This window comes from Indicator indicator, chromosome 4, assembly GCF_027791375.1.
Source record: "Indicator indicator isolate 239-I01 chromosome 4, UM_Iind_1.1, whole genome shotgun sequence".
NCBI lineage: Eukaryota > Metazoa > Chordata > Aves > Piciformes > Indicatoridae > Indicator > Indicator indicator.
This window is the reverse complement of record NC_072013.1, coordinates 44802616-44815462: the sequence shown is the minus strand read 5'-3', so window position 1 is coordinate 44815462 and position 12847 is coordinate 44802616. Positions and strand designations below refer to the sequence as shown.

General features: G+C 38.5%; 1 protein-coding gene across 5 annotated transcripts in view; it reads left to right on the top strand.

Moving 5' to 3' along the window:
* Positions 1 to 12847, top strand: part of RALGAPA1 (Ral GTPase activating protein catalytic subunit alpha 1) — a 130613-nt gene that overhangs the window by 70634 nt on the left and 47132 nt on the right. For all 5 annotated transcript variants that reach the window (XM_054400319.1, XM_054400320.1, XM_054400317.1 and 2 more), the window contains 4 exons: positions 747 to 857; positions 2511 to 2579; positions 4380 to 4514; positions 7145 to 7328. In XM_054400319.1, coding sequence (XP_054256294.1) covers positions 747 to 857; positions 2511 to 2579; positions 4380 to 4514; positions 7145 to 7328 — 499 coding nt within the window. The remainder of the gene's footprint in view (positions 1 to 746; positions 858 to 2510; positions 2580 to 4379; positions 4515 to 7144; positions 7329 to 12847) is intronic.

Here is a 12847-nt window from a genome sequence, read left to right as displayed (position 1 = left end):
TACATGTCCTGTGAATTAATAATTTATGGAAATGTCTCCATGTCTCTTCATTTCCTTATTTTTCCACTTCAGAGAGTAGGACAGCATGTGCATCCAGTCCCAAGCCTGGGGACTAAGTGTGCAAATGCAATCACTTTTGCCTTGACCAGCACAGTGAATTAAACATTTCAGTAACTGTTAATGGCCGGCTCCAGTGCAGCAGTGTTTACCTGCCTTTGAAAGAAAACAGAGAAAAGAAAAATTAAGCACAGAAGCTGAGGTGCATTCATTTCCATTCACACAAGTGCTGTACACAGCAGTCACTAACAAATACACAACAGCTAGTCTCACTGTTAGCACTGTGGCTCCCATTTTGGGGACACAGCTGTTCACCTGCCCTGGTTCTCAAGAAAGACCTTGGGTTTTTTGCAGTGAGGAAGTAACATTAATAAACATTAAGGCCGAAATTAATTTCCTCTTTGTGGCTTCATAATACTGCACTAACTGATCTGAAATGAGTTAGGAAACTCCTTTCTCCTTTCCCTGTTGTGTGCAACTGCCTAATTGTCTATCCCAAACCTTTGATTTTAGCTGCTAACATTTGGTTATGACCATCAGTTAATTCCTTTTTAATTTTGTAAAATTTAATTCTAGCTACATCAGGGACTACATGTATAGAACTGCCACCAAAATTTCAGACCACCTTACCATCTTAACATACTGTTACATGAAATGTCATCACTATTGTGCTGTGTTCTCTTTTCTAGTTTCCAAATAAAACAGTAGCCCAAGTTGCCTGCAGTATGCTGAGCATGCTGATACATTATGTACATAGACTTCAAGTGTATCAAGCTGATTCACCTTTAAGAATTATTCAAGTAAGTAATTTTTTTATGTGATTTTTTTTAATGTAACAATGAAATGTATTTCACTGAAATTAAAATACTAGAATATTGATAGGTATGTTTCACAAAATATTCATTTAGCAGAAACATAATCTTACTGATGTCTAGGGAAGTTCTTCTACCTCTCTACTCTGCCCTGGTGAGACCATACCTGGAATACTGTGTCTAATTTTAGGCTCCCCAGAGAGACAGAGCTCAAGAGAGACAGAGACCTGCTGGAGAGAATCCAACAGAGAGCCATGAGGGAGGTTAGGGGACTTCAGCATCTCTCCTATGAAGAGAGACTGAGAGCCCTGGAACTATTTAGTCTTGAGAAGACTGAGAAGGGATCTGATCAATGTCTATAAATATCTGAGGGGTGGGTGTCAAGTGGAGGGGGCCAGGCTCTTTTTCGTGGTTCACAGAGATAAGGCAAGAAACAATGGGTTCAAACTTGAACATAGAAGATTTCACCTCAACATGAGGAGAAACTTCTTTACAGTGAGGGTGACAGAGCACTGGAACAGGCTGCCCAGGGGGGTTGTGGAGTCTCCTTCTCTGGAGACTTTCCAAACCCACCTGGATGCATTCCTGTGCAGACTACCCTAAGTGATCCTGCTCTGGCAGGAGGGTTGGACCTGATGACCTCTTGAGGTCCCTTCCAACCTCTGATATACTGTGATACTGTGATAATTAGCTGGACTTAATGATCTTAGAGGTCTTTTCCAACCCTAATGATTTTATGTTTCATGGGTTCATATTGCATTTACTTGCTGAGTCCAGTATTAACATGTAAAATGGCTATGTCTTGCTTATTTTTTTCAACTGTACATGAGAATATTGTCAACAAAAAGCACTTTAAAAATATTAAATATCTTCCAATATGTGCATTTAAGTTTAGTGTGAAAGTGTATTTTGCATATTCGTACGTGAAAGTTTGCATTGAAGTGTTTCATCATAAAACAAAACAAAGTGTTTCATCATAAAACAAAACAATTACTTTGAATACACTTTAAATAACAAGGAAATAGAATCATAGCATGGCTTAGGTTGGAAGGGACCTCAGAGATCATCTACTCCAACCTCTTTACCATGGGCAGGAACACCTTTCAACTAGACTTGGCTTCTGCTAACCTTGCTTTGTAAATCTGAAGCACAGAGAAAAGATAGAGGTTTCCCAGGTAACCATAAAGGGAATCATATGGCAGCTTCCAAAGAGTTTTATCAAGTATTTCTCTGCTCCTCTGCAGTCATATTGCTCAATAAGTAGAGGCAGGGTGTTTACAAATGTGGTAATTCTAGGAAATAAGGGAGCTTAGATAGCCCCATACACAAATACATGTCAGGTTCCTTTCTGCACCCTACCTCTTTCTGCCTTAATATTTGGAGTAGCTGTGTCATTTTGTTGTCCATAATACACCTACATCATCAAGCAGAACATATTCCTGTGATATCTTCTGCAAAATTCATTTAAAAGGATTTTATTGGGAAAAAAAAAAGGTGGCAAGGAATGATGTAATTTGTCTCAAAATAACTTTAGTAGAATTTCACCATGAATCTAGTATTGTGTCACATTTACCTGCTTAAAAACTAGTTTTAAATATTTAAATGGTCTTTTAAAGTGAAACTATGATGTATTTTCTCCAGATTCTGATAGCAACTATTACCCATCTGCTACCCAGCACAGAAGCTTCATCTTATGAACAGGACAAGAGGGTAAACAATTTTTCGTTGTTGTTGTTTTCTGATGTGTCCATTTAATTCCGAAGGTTTGTGACATACCATTGCTGCAAAATTGAAGCTGTGCCATGAAGTAGAGATTCAGCTCTTCCAAGTGTAATACAGCATAGTTTCAGAATTCCAGATATGAAAGTGGATTTTGGAAGTTTTTGAAGGAAAATATTTGTTTACAGTTAATTAAGATTGGTTGTTTTCAGTAATTAGAACATCTTCTTTTTCCTTATCCTCAGTAAGCTTAAAAGCAAGTCATGTAGACTTTCCTAACTTGTCTTGTAGTGAAAATACATTCTCAACTTGTAGAGAACACCTTTCAAAATATTTATAAGATAATGATTTTTTTTGCACTTCTAAGTACCTTCTTGAGCAATATATAAGCTGTAGTCTCTACATTGATTTGATTGTTGTCTTCCTTCAAAACAATTATTGTCTTTTCATGTTTTCAGTGGGCCTGGGTGCCCTAGCTCAAACAGGCTCCTTTTTCACCTGATATTCACAGATTTTCTGCCCTCTGAAAGCTGTCTCTCTTCTGAATTATTTGCCTTTGCTCTAGGACAGTGGGCTTCAATGGTCATTCAAACTTTGACACTTCAGTGTAGTTTATCACTGGCAGCTCTGTTGTTCTGAGCCACCCATTCCCACAGGAGCTGGCATTCATCTGTTGCTTATTTTGGTCTCCAGAGCTCTATTTTGCCTCTCTTCTCTGCTTGCAAGTAGGCAAGGGCTGCTGTAGAGTACAGCAGTGTGCTGAGCTAGCCTCCTTTCCACTTGAGATGCTTGCCATACATCAACAAGTTTCCCCAAGTACTAATGCAATCATTCTGTCAAGTATCATTGGTTACCTAGTTTGGCAAACTTAAACTGAATGAATTACTTAAAAATTAGTTTAATATAAAAATACTTAGAGCTCTTCATCATCACATTTATTATACAGTGCCTCTGAGAGACAAAGTTGTAATGTGTTATGTGAAATAGGTATGATGTTTATGTTGCTTCTTAGTAAATTAGTTAAGTGATTTTTCTTTGAAAGACTTATTTAACTTGGGAGACATTTTAGAGAAATTTGCAGCTGTTTATCTGAATTGTTCTCTCTTCCACAGCTAAGTTTTTGAAATAAATAAAAACAAACAAACAAAATACCCCAAACAAACATTTGAAGCCAGTAAGTTAATAATTTGGTGTGTATGTGTGTCTTAGTCTAATTCCATTCTACAGTCTTTCAAAATGTCCCCTAGAGGGAGTCAGTTCTTTAGCTGACTGAATGGCCTACAATGCAGAAAGCAGGTGGATTTGTTTCAGATCATAACCTGGTGCTGCACAGCATTATTGACATGTTATGAAGGAAATTCTCTGTTATTTATGAAGCACTAAAAGCAGCTGAAATTGCTCAGTTTTGTGTGATCCTTGATTCACTTTACAGTGAGGTTTATGTGCAAGATGGCACATCAGCCTTAATTCATACCTCTGTAACCTGACATTTTAAACACAGCACTCTACAAATCAATTGGGAAAATCATGGATATACTCTTAGGGACAGTATCTGCTCAAGACCTGCCATGATGACAAACTAGTGTCTTTGTTAAATATCTCAGTAGCCAAAGCTTTTACTAATGCCATAGGTTTTTAATATACAGTGGCTTTTAAACCTGCTTTTACTGTAGAAGGTTGACTCTACTGAACTGAAAAAAATAAATAAACCAGAGAAGTAAAATGATAGTGATAAATGGAAAGTAACAAGTGCTGGTTTAATTGATTTGTAATTCAAAATGTTTGTTCCAGTTGGTGGTTTCTTTACTTCTGTGCTTGTTGGACTGGATAATGGCCATGCCATTAAAGACCTTGCTGCAGCCTCTTCACACTACAGGAGCAGAAAATGATAAGACTGAAAGATCGGTTCTTAATTGTATATATAAGGTACATGTTTCTTTACTTGCTAAATAAAAGCTTCTCTGCCTGGAGGTACTGACAGTTTTCATGGAAGTAAAGACAGAAGTGTTCTGTAAGCTGACCTCCCTACTGGTGAAATGTAGAGTGCTGACTTATTTTTTCTACATTTTACTGAACCTACTATATCTCTGGTATATTTGGAGTTGTTGGGTTTTGATTTTCATTTTATCACGTTTAACCAAGTTTCTTTTTGTGTGTCATATCAGTAGTGGATGCTTGTGTTGTAGAAGACCAGCTATATATTTAAGAAAGGAGGATGTAGCTTTTATGTACCAAGCAATTATACTTAGCAATAAGTGAGCTAAAAAGTGCTAAGTTATAATTACTGTCTTTAGGGACACAGAACAAAGATGGGAATTTTTTTTGCAAGGGAAAGGGATTAAAACCTCCAGTAGCTTAGACCTAGTATATGTAATTAAAGAAGATAGGATATCTAAAAATAAAGGCAGATTAGTGATTTGGCAAAAACTAACAAAGGAAGTTAAAGAGAACAAGAAGGGCTTCTTCAAATATATCAGTAGGAAAAGGAAGAATAGGGAAAGTGTAGGGCCACTGCTGAACGAGGAGGCAGCCCTGAGAACTGAGGATGCAGAGAAGGCAGAGTTGCTGAATGTCTTCTGTAGTGAATAAACTAGCCAAAAATGTCTTTTAAAATTCACTGAACTTAACCCTTCACTTGACACAAATCACATATTCCTCCATGAATATTGTAAAAATATTCACAACATCTTCTTTGCTTCAGTCTTTACTCCTAAGACTGAACTCTGTGAAGTCCAGACCGTGGATGAAGGAGAAGAAGCCTGGAGAAGGGAAGACTCTCCACTAGTCAATGAAGGCTGGGTTAGGAATCAGTTACATAAATTGAATATTCACAAGATCATGGGCCCTGTAGAGATGTACCCAAGAGTATTGAGAGAGCTGGCTGATGTTGTTGCTCTATCCCTCTGCATCATTTTTGCAAAATTGTGACAGACAGAAGAGGTGCCTGAGGACTGGAGGAAAGCCAATGTCACTCTAGTCTTCAAAAAGGGCAAGAAAGAGGTTCCAGGAAACTGCAGACCAGTGAGCCTCACCTCTATCCCTGGAGAAATGATGGAGCAGCTCATTCTGGAGGTCCTCTGGGCATTTGGAGTAGTCAGCATTCTGTAATGTTGTAACTGAATGGGTAGATGCAGGGAGACCAGTGGATTTAGTCTACCTTGACCTTAGTAAGGCTTTTGACACTGTCTCCCACAACATCCTTGTGAGTAAGCTCAGGAAGTGCAGCATAGAAGAACAGACAGTGAGATGGATTAGGAACTGGTTATAAAATAGAGTTCAAAGAGTGGTGGTCAATGATGGCAAGTGCAGCTGGAGAGCTGTAACTAGTGGAGTGCCCCAGGGATCAGTGCTAGGTGCAATCCTGTTCAACATCTTCATCAATGACATCACTAAGGGGACAGACAGACAGACACTGTCTGCTTATCAAGTTTGCTGATGATACCAAACTGGGAGGCTTGGCTGAGACACCTGAAGGCTGTGTGGCCATCCAGTGAGACTTGGACAGGCTGAGAGCTGGGCAGAGAGGAACCTAATGAGGTTCAGCAAGGGATAGTGCAGAGTCCTGCACCTGGGAAGGAATAATAAACTGCAGCAGTACAGGTTAGGAGGTGATCTGCTGGAGAGCAGCCCTGTGGAGAAGGACTTTGCAGAACTGGTGGATAACAAGTTGTCCATAGGTCAGCAATGTGCCCTTGTGGCAAAGAGGGCCAATGGGATCCTGAGGTGCATTAAGAGGAGTGTGTCCAGCAGATTGAGGGAGGTTCTCCTCCCTCTCTACTCTACCCTGGTGAGACCTCATCTGGAATATTGCATCCAGTTTTGGCCTTCCCAGTTCAAGAGGGACAAGGATCTACTCAAGAAAGTCCAATAGAGAGCTACCAGGATGGTTAAGGGACTGGAGCACTGCCTTATGAAGAAAGGCTGAGAGAGCTGGGGCTGGTTAGTCTGGGGAAGAGAAGACTGAGAAGGGATTTAATCAATGTTTATAAATATCTGAGGACTGGCTGTCAAGAGGGAGGGGACAGGCTCTTCTCAGTTGCACCCTGTGATTGGACAAGGGACAATGGATGTAGACTACAGCACAGGAGGTTCCACCTCAACATGAGGAGGAACTTCTTCACTGTGAGGGTCACAGAGCACTGGAAGAGGCTGCCCAGAGAGGTTGTGGAGTCTCCTTCTCTGGAGACTTTCAAGACCCGTCTGGATGCATTCATGTGCGACCTGTGCTAGATTCTATGGTCCTACTCTGGCAGGGGGTTGGACATAGGATGATCTTGGGAGGTCCCTTCCAACCCCTACATCCTGTGATCCTGTGATTTCCTGGAAATACTGTTAAATTCCACTTCGACGTCGATATTATTTTAATAATTTCTTTGCACACCAGGTTTTGTTTCTGTAAACATTAAGCATCTAAAATTTTCCAACATTTTGTCCTGCCTTCCTGATTCTAACAAATAATTTTTAAAAAATGTAAATAAAAATAAACTTAATTTCTTATAGAACTATCAAGTAGAAACTTCAGTAATTAATGTCATGAAATTCTGGTTTTGTTCTAGGTTCTGCATGGCTGTGTCTATGGGTCTCAGTGTTTTAGCAACCCTAAATATTTTCCTCTAAGCCTTTCTGATTTGGCATGTGTGGATTATGATCCTTTTATGCATTTAGAAAGCTTGAAGGAACCAGAACCACTGCATTCACCAGACTCTGAGAGATCTTCTAAACTTCAGCCAGTCACTGAAGGTTTGTCAAATTGCCTGTATGCATTGTCTTTTGAAAGGTTTTATCTTGGTTTCCAGTATTGAAGTGCTGGTCTCAAGCGTAAGGTTTAAGTTATACCTGGACACTAGACAGGAACTATTAGACTGGAGTGAGCTAACATAATTTTGAGCAATTACTGTTTGATTAACTGAAATAACTATCTTCTGAACAACATGAAAATCAATTTGATATGGATTCTCCTGCTCTCTGTGTAGCAGGAAGAAGTGTTAAGTACCGCAGCATGAATAAACATTGCTTTTCATTTTACTTTCAGTAAATTAGTTTCTTTTTTTTCCTTAATTTTCTTTCTTTTTCTAAGAATATTTTGTATTTCTTTCCTATCTGAGCTTGAAATAATGAAAGATTCCTGTGAATTTTTGTAGCCTCTCATAATTTATTGTCAATCTGTTTACGCTGTATAAAACCACAGAGTTATCTAAAATGAGAGAAATTTCCTCTCATCTGCTTAGAACCTTAAGAGACCCAGGAATTGCAATTTTTTTTTCAGAACCTGAAAATAAAAGTATCAAGAAACTAAGCTACAGAGGAGTAGCATATATTACACAATGTATCTAGTAAATATCCAACAGCTGCATTGGGAAGAAAATTGAAAAAGATGAGATTAATACTGATACCAGAAACTCTGTGTAGTGCTATTCTCCCTCCATATTAAGTTGTTCCATTTAGGCTTCCTTAAAGGTACTAAGAACCAGATAAATGCAGCAGCTCTTTGTAGCAGCTGTGTGCTAACAGCAGGTGATTTTGTGGTCTGTAGTGTCTACGTGCTGTTTTTTATGTAGAGAAAATGGCTAATCATTGTGCCCTTGTCTAAGGCATGCTTCATCATCCTCAAGTACTTTTTTGGCCAAAGAATTCTTAACATAGAGCTGTTCCCTAATAAGCTCAGTATTGGATTGAACAAGTCTGATTTGAGAACTATTGGCAGGAGGAGCTGTAATTATTAAATTTACTGAAGAATGAAGCAAGGTACTATAGTTGGCTTTTTGTCAAATGGCTGTGGTCTTATTAGTAAAAAGTAATCATCTGCTGGGTCAGAATGAAAGAAGCTTCGAAGGATTCATTCTGTCCTAATTACAGTCTCACCTATACATATTATGTAAAGCTAATATTTAAAGCATTTGCCAAAATTAACTTTCACTGCATGTCCTATTACAGCGTGGTGAATTGTAGCAGCTTTTTATGCCTGGCATCTTTTGTATGCTGTAATAATCTGTAATTATGGTTTAGCAGCAAATGCCATGCGGCTTGTTTAATCTGACAATCTGAAAAGACAACCCTGAATAGATTTACCTTTAAATGAGCCTAGTGGCACAAAGCCTCAGTATCGATATCTTCGGGTTGCGTTTCCTTACGTGGTCTCTGCTTTTCTAATTTCTTGTTAAATTTCTTTTTTGGGGAAAAGAAAAAAAAGTCATTTCAGATCTTCCTTAATTAAGGAAGCTGCTTATTAAAGTTTCTGGAATCGTAAGTCAGATGGTGAAATTTAATTGGCAAACTACAGCATTGTATTACAACCCCTGTCTTGCAACCTTGGCGCTTCCAGTCCACGTTGCCAAGCAGAGAATAAAATTGGCAGTGCTTAGCTGACTGCACAGCATCTGTTCTCCCTGGCATTGTTGGAGGAGTGAGAGGAGTAAAGTTGGTGGATAACAACCAGTCTGGGACTTGATTAAGACAGGGTCAATTAGTGCAAGCTAGCAGCAGAGCTAAATGCCAGTGGTCAGTGTCTTTTTTAGAGGAGTAAAAGTGCTGTCATAGTTTGGTTTGTTTTTTGTTTTTGAAGAAATGGAAATGGGCAAGATGGCAGTTGTAGGAAAATCAGGAAGGTTCTACAAAAACAGGATGGGGACTGCTGGGACTCTCTTCCCTTACAGCACAATCAAAGCTTAAAGTACTGATGTCAGATTTCTTGATGGGATGCTTTTGATTAGTTTAATGGATGTGACTGACATACCCTGTTACATCTCCTGTTGTTCAAAGTCAGATCCATCACAAGTTTTATGGACACTTAGCTACAGTATGACGTGGTATGAGGCTTTTCAGTGATACAGCTGTGTATCAGTATGTAGTGGGGACAGGATCTGTTGAGAGGCTGGAGCAAGCCCTGCACTAAATGGCAAAGCAAAGAGTTAATAAATCCTTTTGAAACAGGTAATGTGTGGGGAGAAGGCAACTATTCCCTTCTCTGTTTCAGTAACTTTCCAAGTCGTAAGAAATCTATTACACCTGGGATTATCTGGAAAATTGTCCTCTTTTCTGTACATTTCAGATAGAGTGGCAGATTGCAGTGTAAGATACACAAAGAATAATCTTGAAATAAACTACTAAATATATTAAGGTTATATTTAAACCTGAATGAACTTTCAGCAGCTGACATCAATAGAAAGCTTTTCTTGCATCATCAGAAATTTCTGTACATTTCAGGTAGAGTGGTAGATTGCAGCATGAGATACACAAAGTATAATGTTGAAATTAACTGTTAAGTATATTAAAAGTTATGTTTAAACCTGAATCAACTTTCAGCAGCTGACAATAAAGACATCAGTATGATTTAGATACTCACTCGAAGAGTTTCCATGTCTAGTCATTCCTCACTAAGGAGATGTACTCCTAGAAAGAATTTATTAGCATGTATCCTTTAAGCTGAAAATTTAATTTAAAATTCTCATATTTTCAAAAACATTGCTTGGTTTGTTTTTTTAGCTAAGGGAATCCATCACCAAAACCTGATTTGCGGTGTGGCAAAGAAAGTGTCAAGATGGCTTTATTTTATTTCAGGATAACAGTTTATGTTTCAATACGTTCCTCTTAATACTTCTGATTTTTCTGTGTTGCACTGCATTTAGCTGCAGCTAAATCCACAAGCAGCTGCTAAACACATAGAATCACAGAATTGGTCAGGGTTGGAAAGGACCACAAGGATCATCTAGTTCCAATACCCATCAACAATACTGTGTCCTGAGAGAAGACTCAGTGAGAAGGATTGCAGTTTTATAAAAGAGGCAATGGCAGATTCATATCACAATTCCCTTAATTTTAATCCAGGAGCAAAATTTCCCAAGAAAGACTGTGGTGGGTCTGGGAATGTACCTTCCAGTTTTGAATTTGATGTGCCACTTAGTTTCACTGTAACACCTTCCTTTTCTATTTGTCCCTTAGTCCTCTGAGGGTGTAAATTCATACACACAGGCAGAATAAAACCATGGTGGGGTTTGAGGTCTTTAGGGTTTGCCACAAAACAGTGCTAGTAATAACTTGTGCTAACAGGTCCCTGTCATTTTGTCAGATTTTTTTTGGCAGAACTTAACCAAAGACATTTCATGTACACAGTGTGAGATTTCAGGTAGCTGTGAAACTCACACGTCTTTGCTCCTGGGGACCTGAGAGGTGTATTACCTTGCTTACCTGTGCAGTGCCAAGTGCAAAACACTTGGTATAAACCTCCTGACAAAGATGACCTAGCCTCTGCACATCAGCAGCCAGGTGCTGGTGAGTACTGCACTGATAAATTACTCTCCAAGCATCCAACTTATTTTCTCTTTGTTTTGTATAAACTTGCTTACAGTTCCTTCTTATATTTCAGCAGATGGCACTATAACTTAATTTCCTTGTGTGCTATCAGTATCTGAGCATTTAATTCAACTTCACTGAATGTTGTTGTGTTTGTAAATCTTAAACCTCAAGAAGGTTATTAATAGGAAAAATATAATACCAAATTTGTTTATATTGGTTTTCAAGACCTCAATTCATTAAAATATGTGAGTTCGTCCTGAGTTTTGAAATAGTGTAAAAATTAAGTTGATGTTGCAAATTATTAACAGGATTAAATATTTCCTTTTTTTGCAGTTCAGATACAGAGCTAGAATCCCCAACATCTCTTACGTGCTTTAGCCAAACCTTGTGTGGGGAATAAAAACAAAAAGGAAAAAAAATTTATATATTTACTAATAGTTTACTTTTGCAGATACAGAATGCTTCCAGTGCTTCAGAAACTAAAGATTTGTCATGACAATCAGTACACGTTGCAAATTTGCATTTCTTTTTCCAGTTAAACCAATTAAGATACCTTAAACCGCAAAAAGAAATTTGTTTATTAAATGTTCGTTTTTATTGTGTATAAATACACAATGGAAAGGGAGGTGAGTTAATTTATACCATACTCACACATCCTAGAGGTTGCATTTTATCAGTAAATACTAAGTGAAACATTAACATGGTTCAAAACTATTCCAGTTTGATGGATTTTTGATGATAAAAAAGGTGGGAAGTATTTGTAGAAGTTTTCAATAGAAAATAATTGAGGCTGTTCAGCCTGGAGTAGAGAAGGCTCCAAGGAGACCTTCTTGTGGCCTTCCAGTATCTGAAGGGGGCCTACAAGAAAGCTGGGAAAGGACTTTTTAGGTATGTCAGGTAGTGATAGGACTAGGGGAAATGGAAAAAAAATAGAAATGGGTAGATTCAGATTGGATGTTAGGAAGAGGTTTTTCACCATGAGGGTGGTGAGACACTGGAACAGGTTGCCCAGAGAGGTGGTAGAAGCCTCATCCTCTGAGCAACCTGATCTAGTGTGAGGTGTCCCTGCCCATGGCAGGAGAATTGGAACTGGATAATCCTTGAGGTCCCTTCCAACCCTAACAATTCTGTGATTCTATGATTCTAATATTAAATGTGTTTTAAAATATATGATGTAATTCTGAGGAATAGTCTTGGTTTATCTTCCCCTTATAAACCTTAAATTGAGGGCAGCCAGGTGCAATTTTGAGAGGCAGTCTGCAGAAATACATCCTTTACCATACTGAGCTGATTTTCTCTTCTGCCTGTCATCTTCTACAGTAGAGTTACCCTGAGCCAGTTGAGTCTTGTCTGCCTGACAAGATGAGCTCCATAATGCTTAGGTAACAGAGTGGATTTGATAGAAGAACCCAGTAACAATAAAGTACTAGGCTAGCAAGGTAGGGTTATAAACAAGAAGAAACTCCTTTTCTGTATTTAGATAACGTGGTCTGTAAGTGGAAGAAGAAAGGAGGGAGGTGGCAAAACCATATTGAGATACCAGTGCATCTCACAAGACAGATGTGACTTAAGACAGCCACAACTTCTCTTCCACCCTCTTAAGTTCTTCCAGCCTGAAACTTCCTAAAATGCAGCTGGGGCATGAGATTTCCTTTTTTAAAAAAAAATTTGCTACTGTTAGATTGTGTTCAGCATAGATAGCCCTGTCTTTGGTTTAGTACTTTAAAATCATCCAGTATTGTTCTCAGCCTAGTTTACAGCTATATGCTCCCCAGGGAAATTAAGATGGATTAGAGGTTTTGTGCATCTATGTTCTTTTGTTTTTCACAATGTAATGATGTGGGGAAATAAAAAAATCCATTTCGGTTGGAAATGGACTTCTTACAACACAATTACAAACTCTCAAGCAATTTAAGGTTTCTTTTCACTAAATTGAGAAATGTTGTGTTTTAGAACAGCTATGCTGA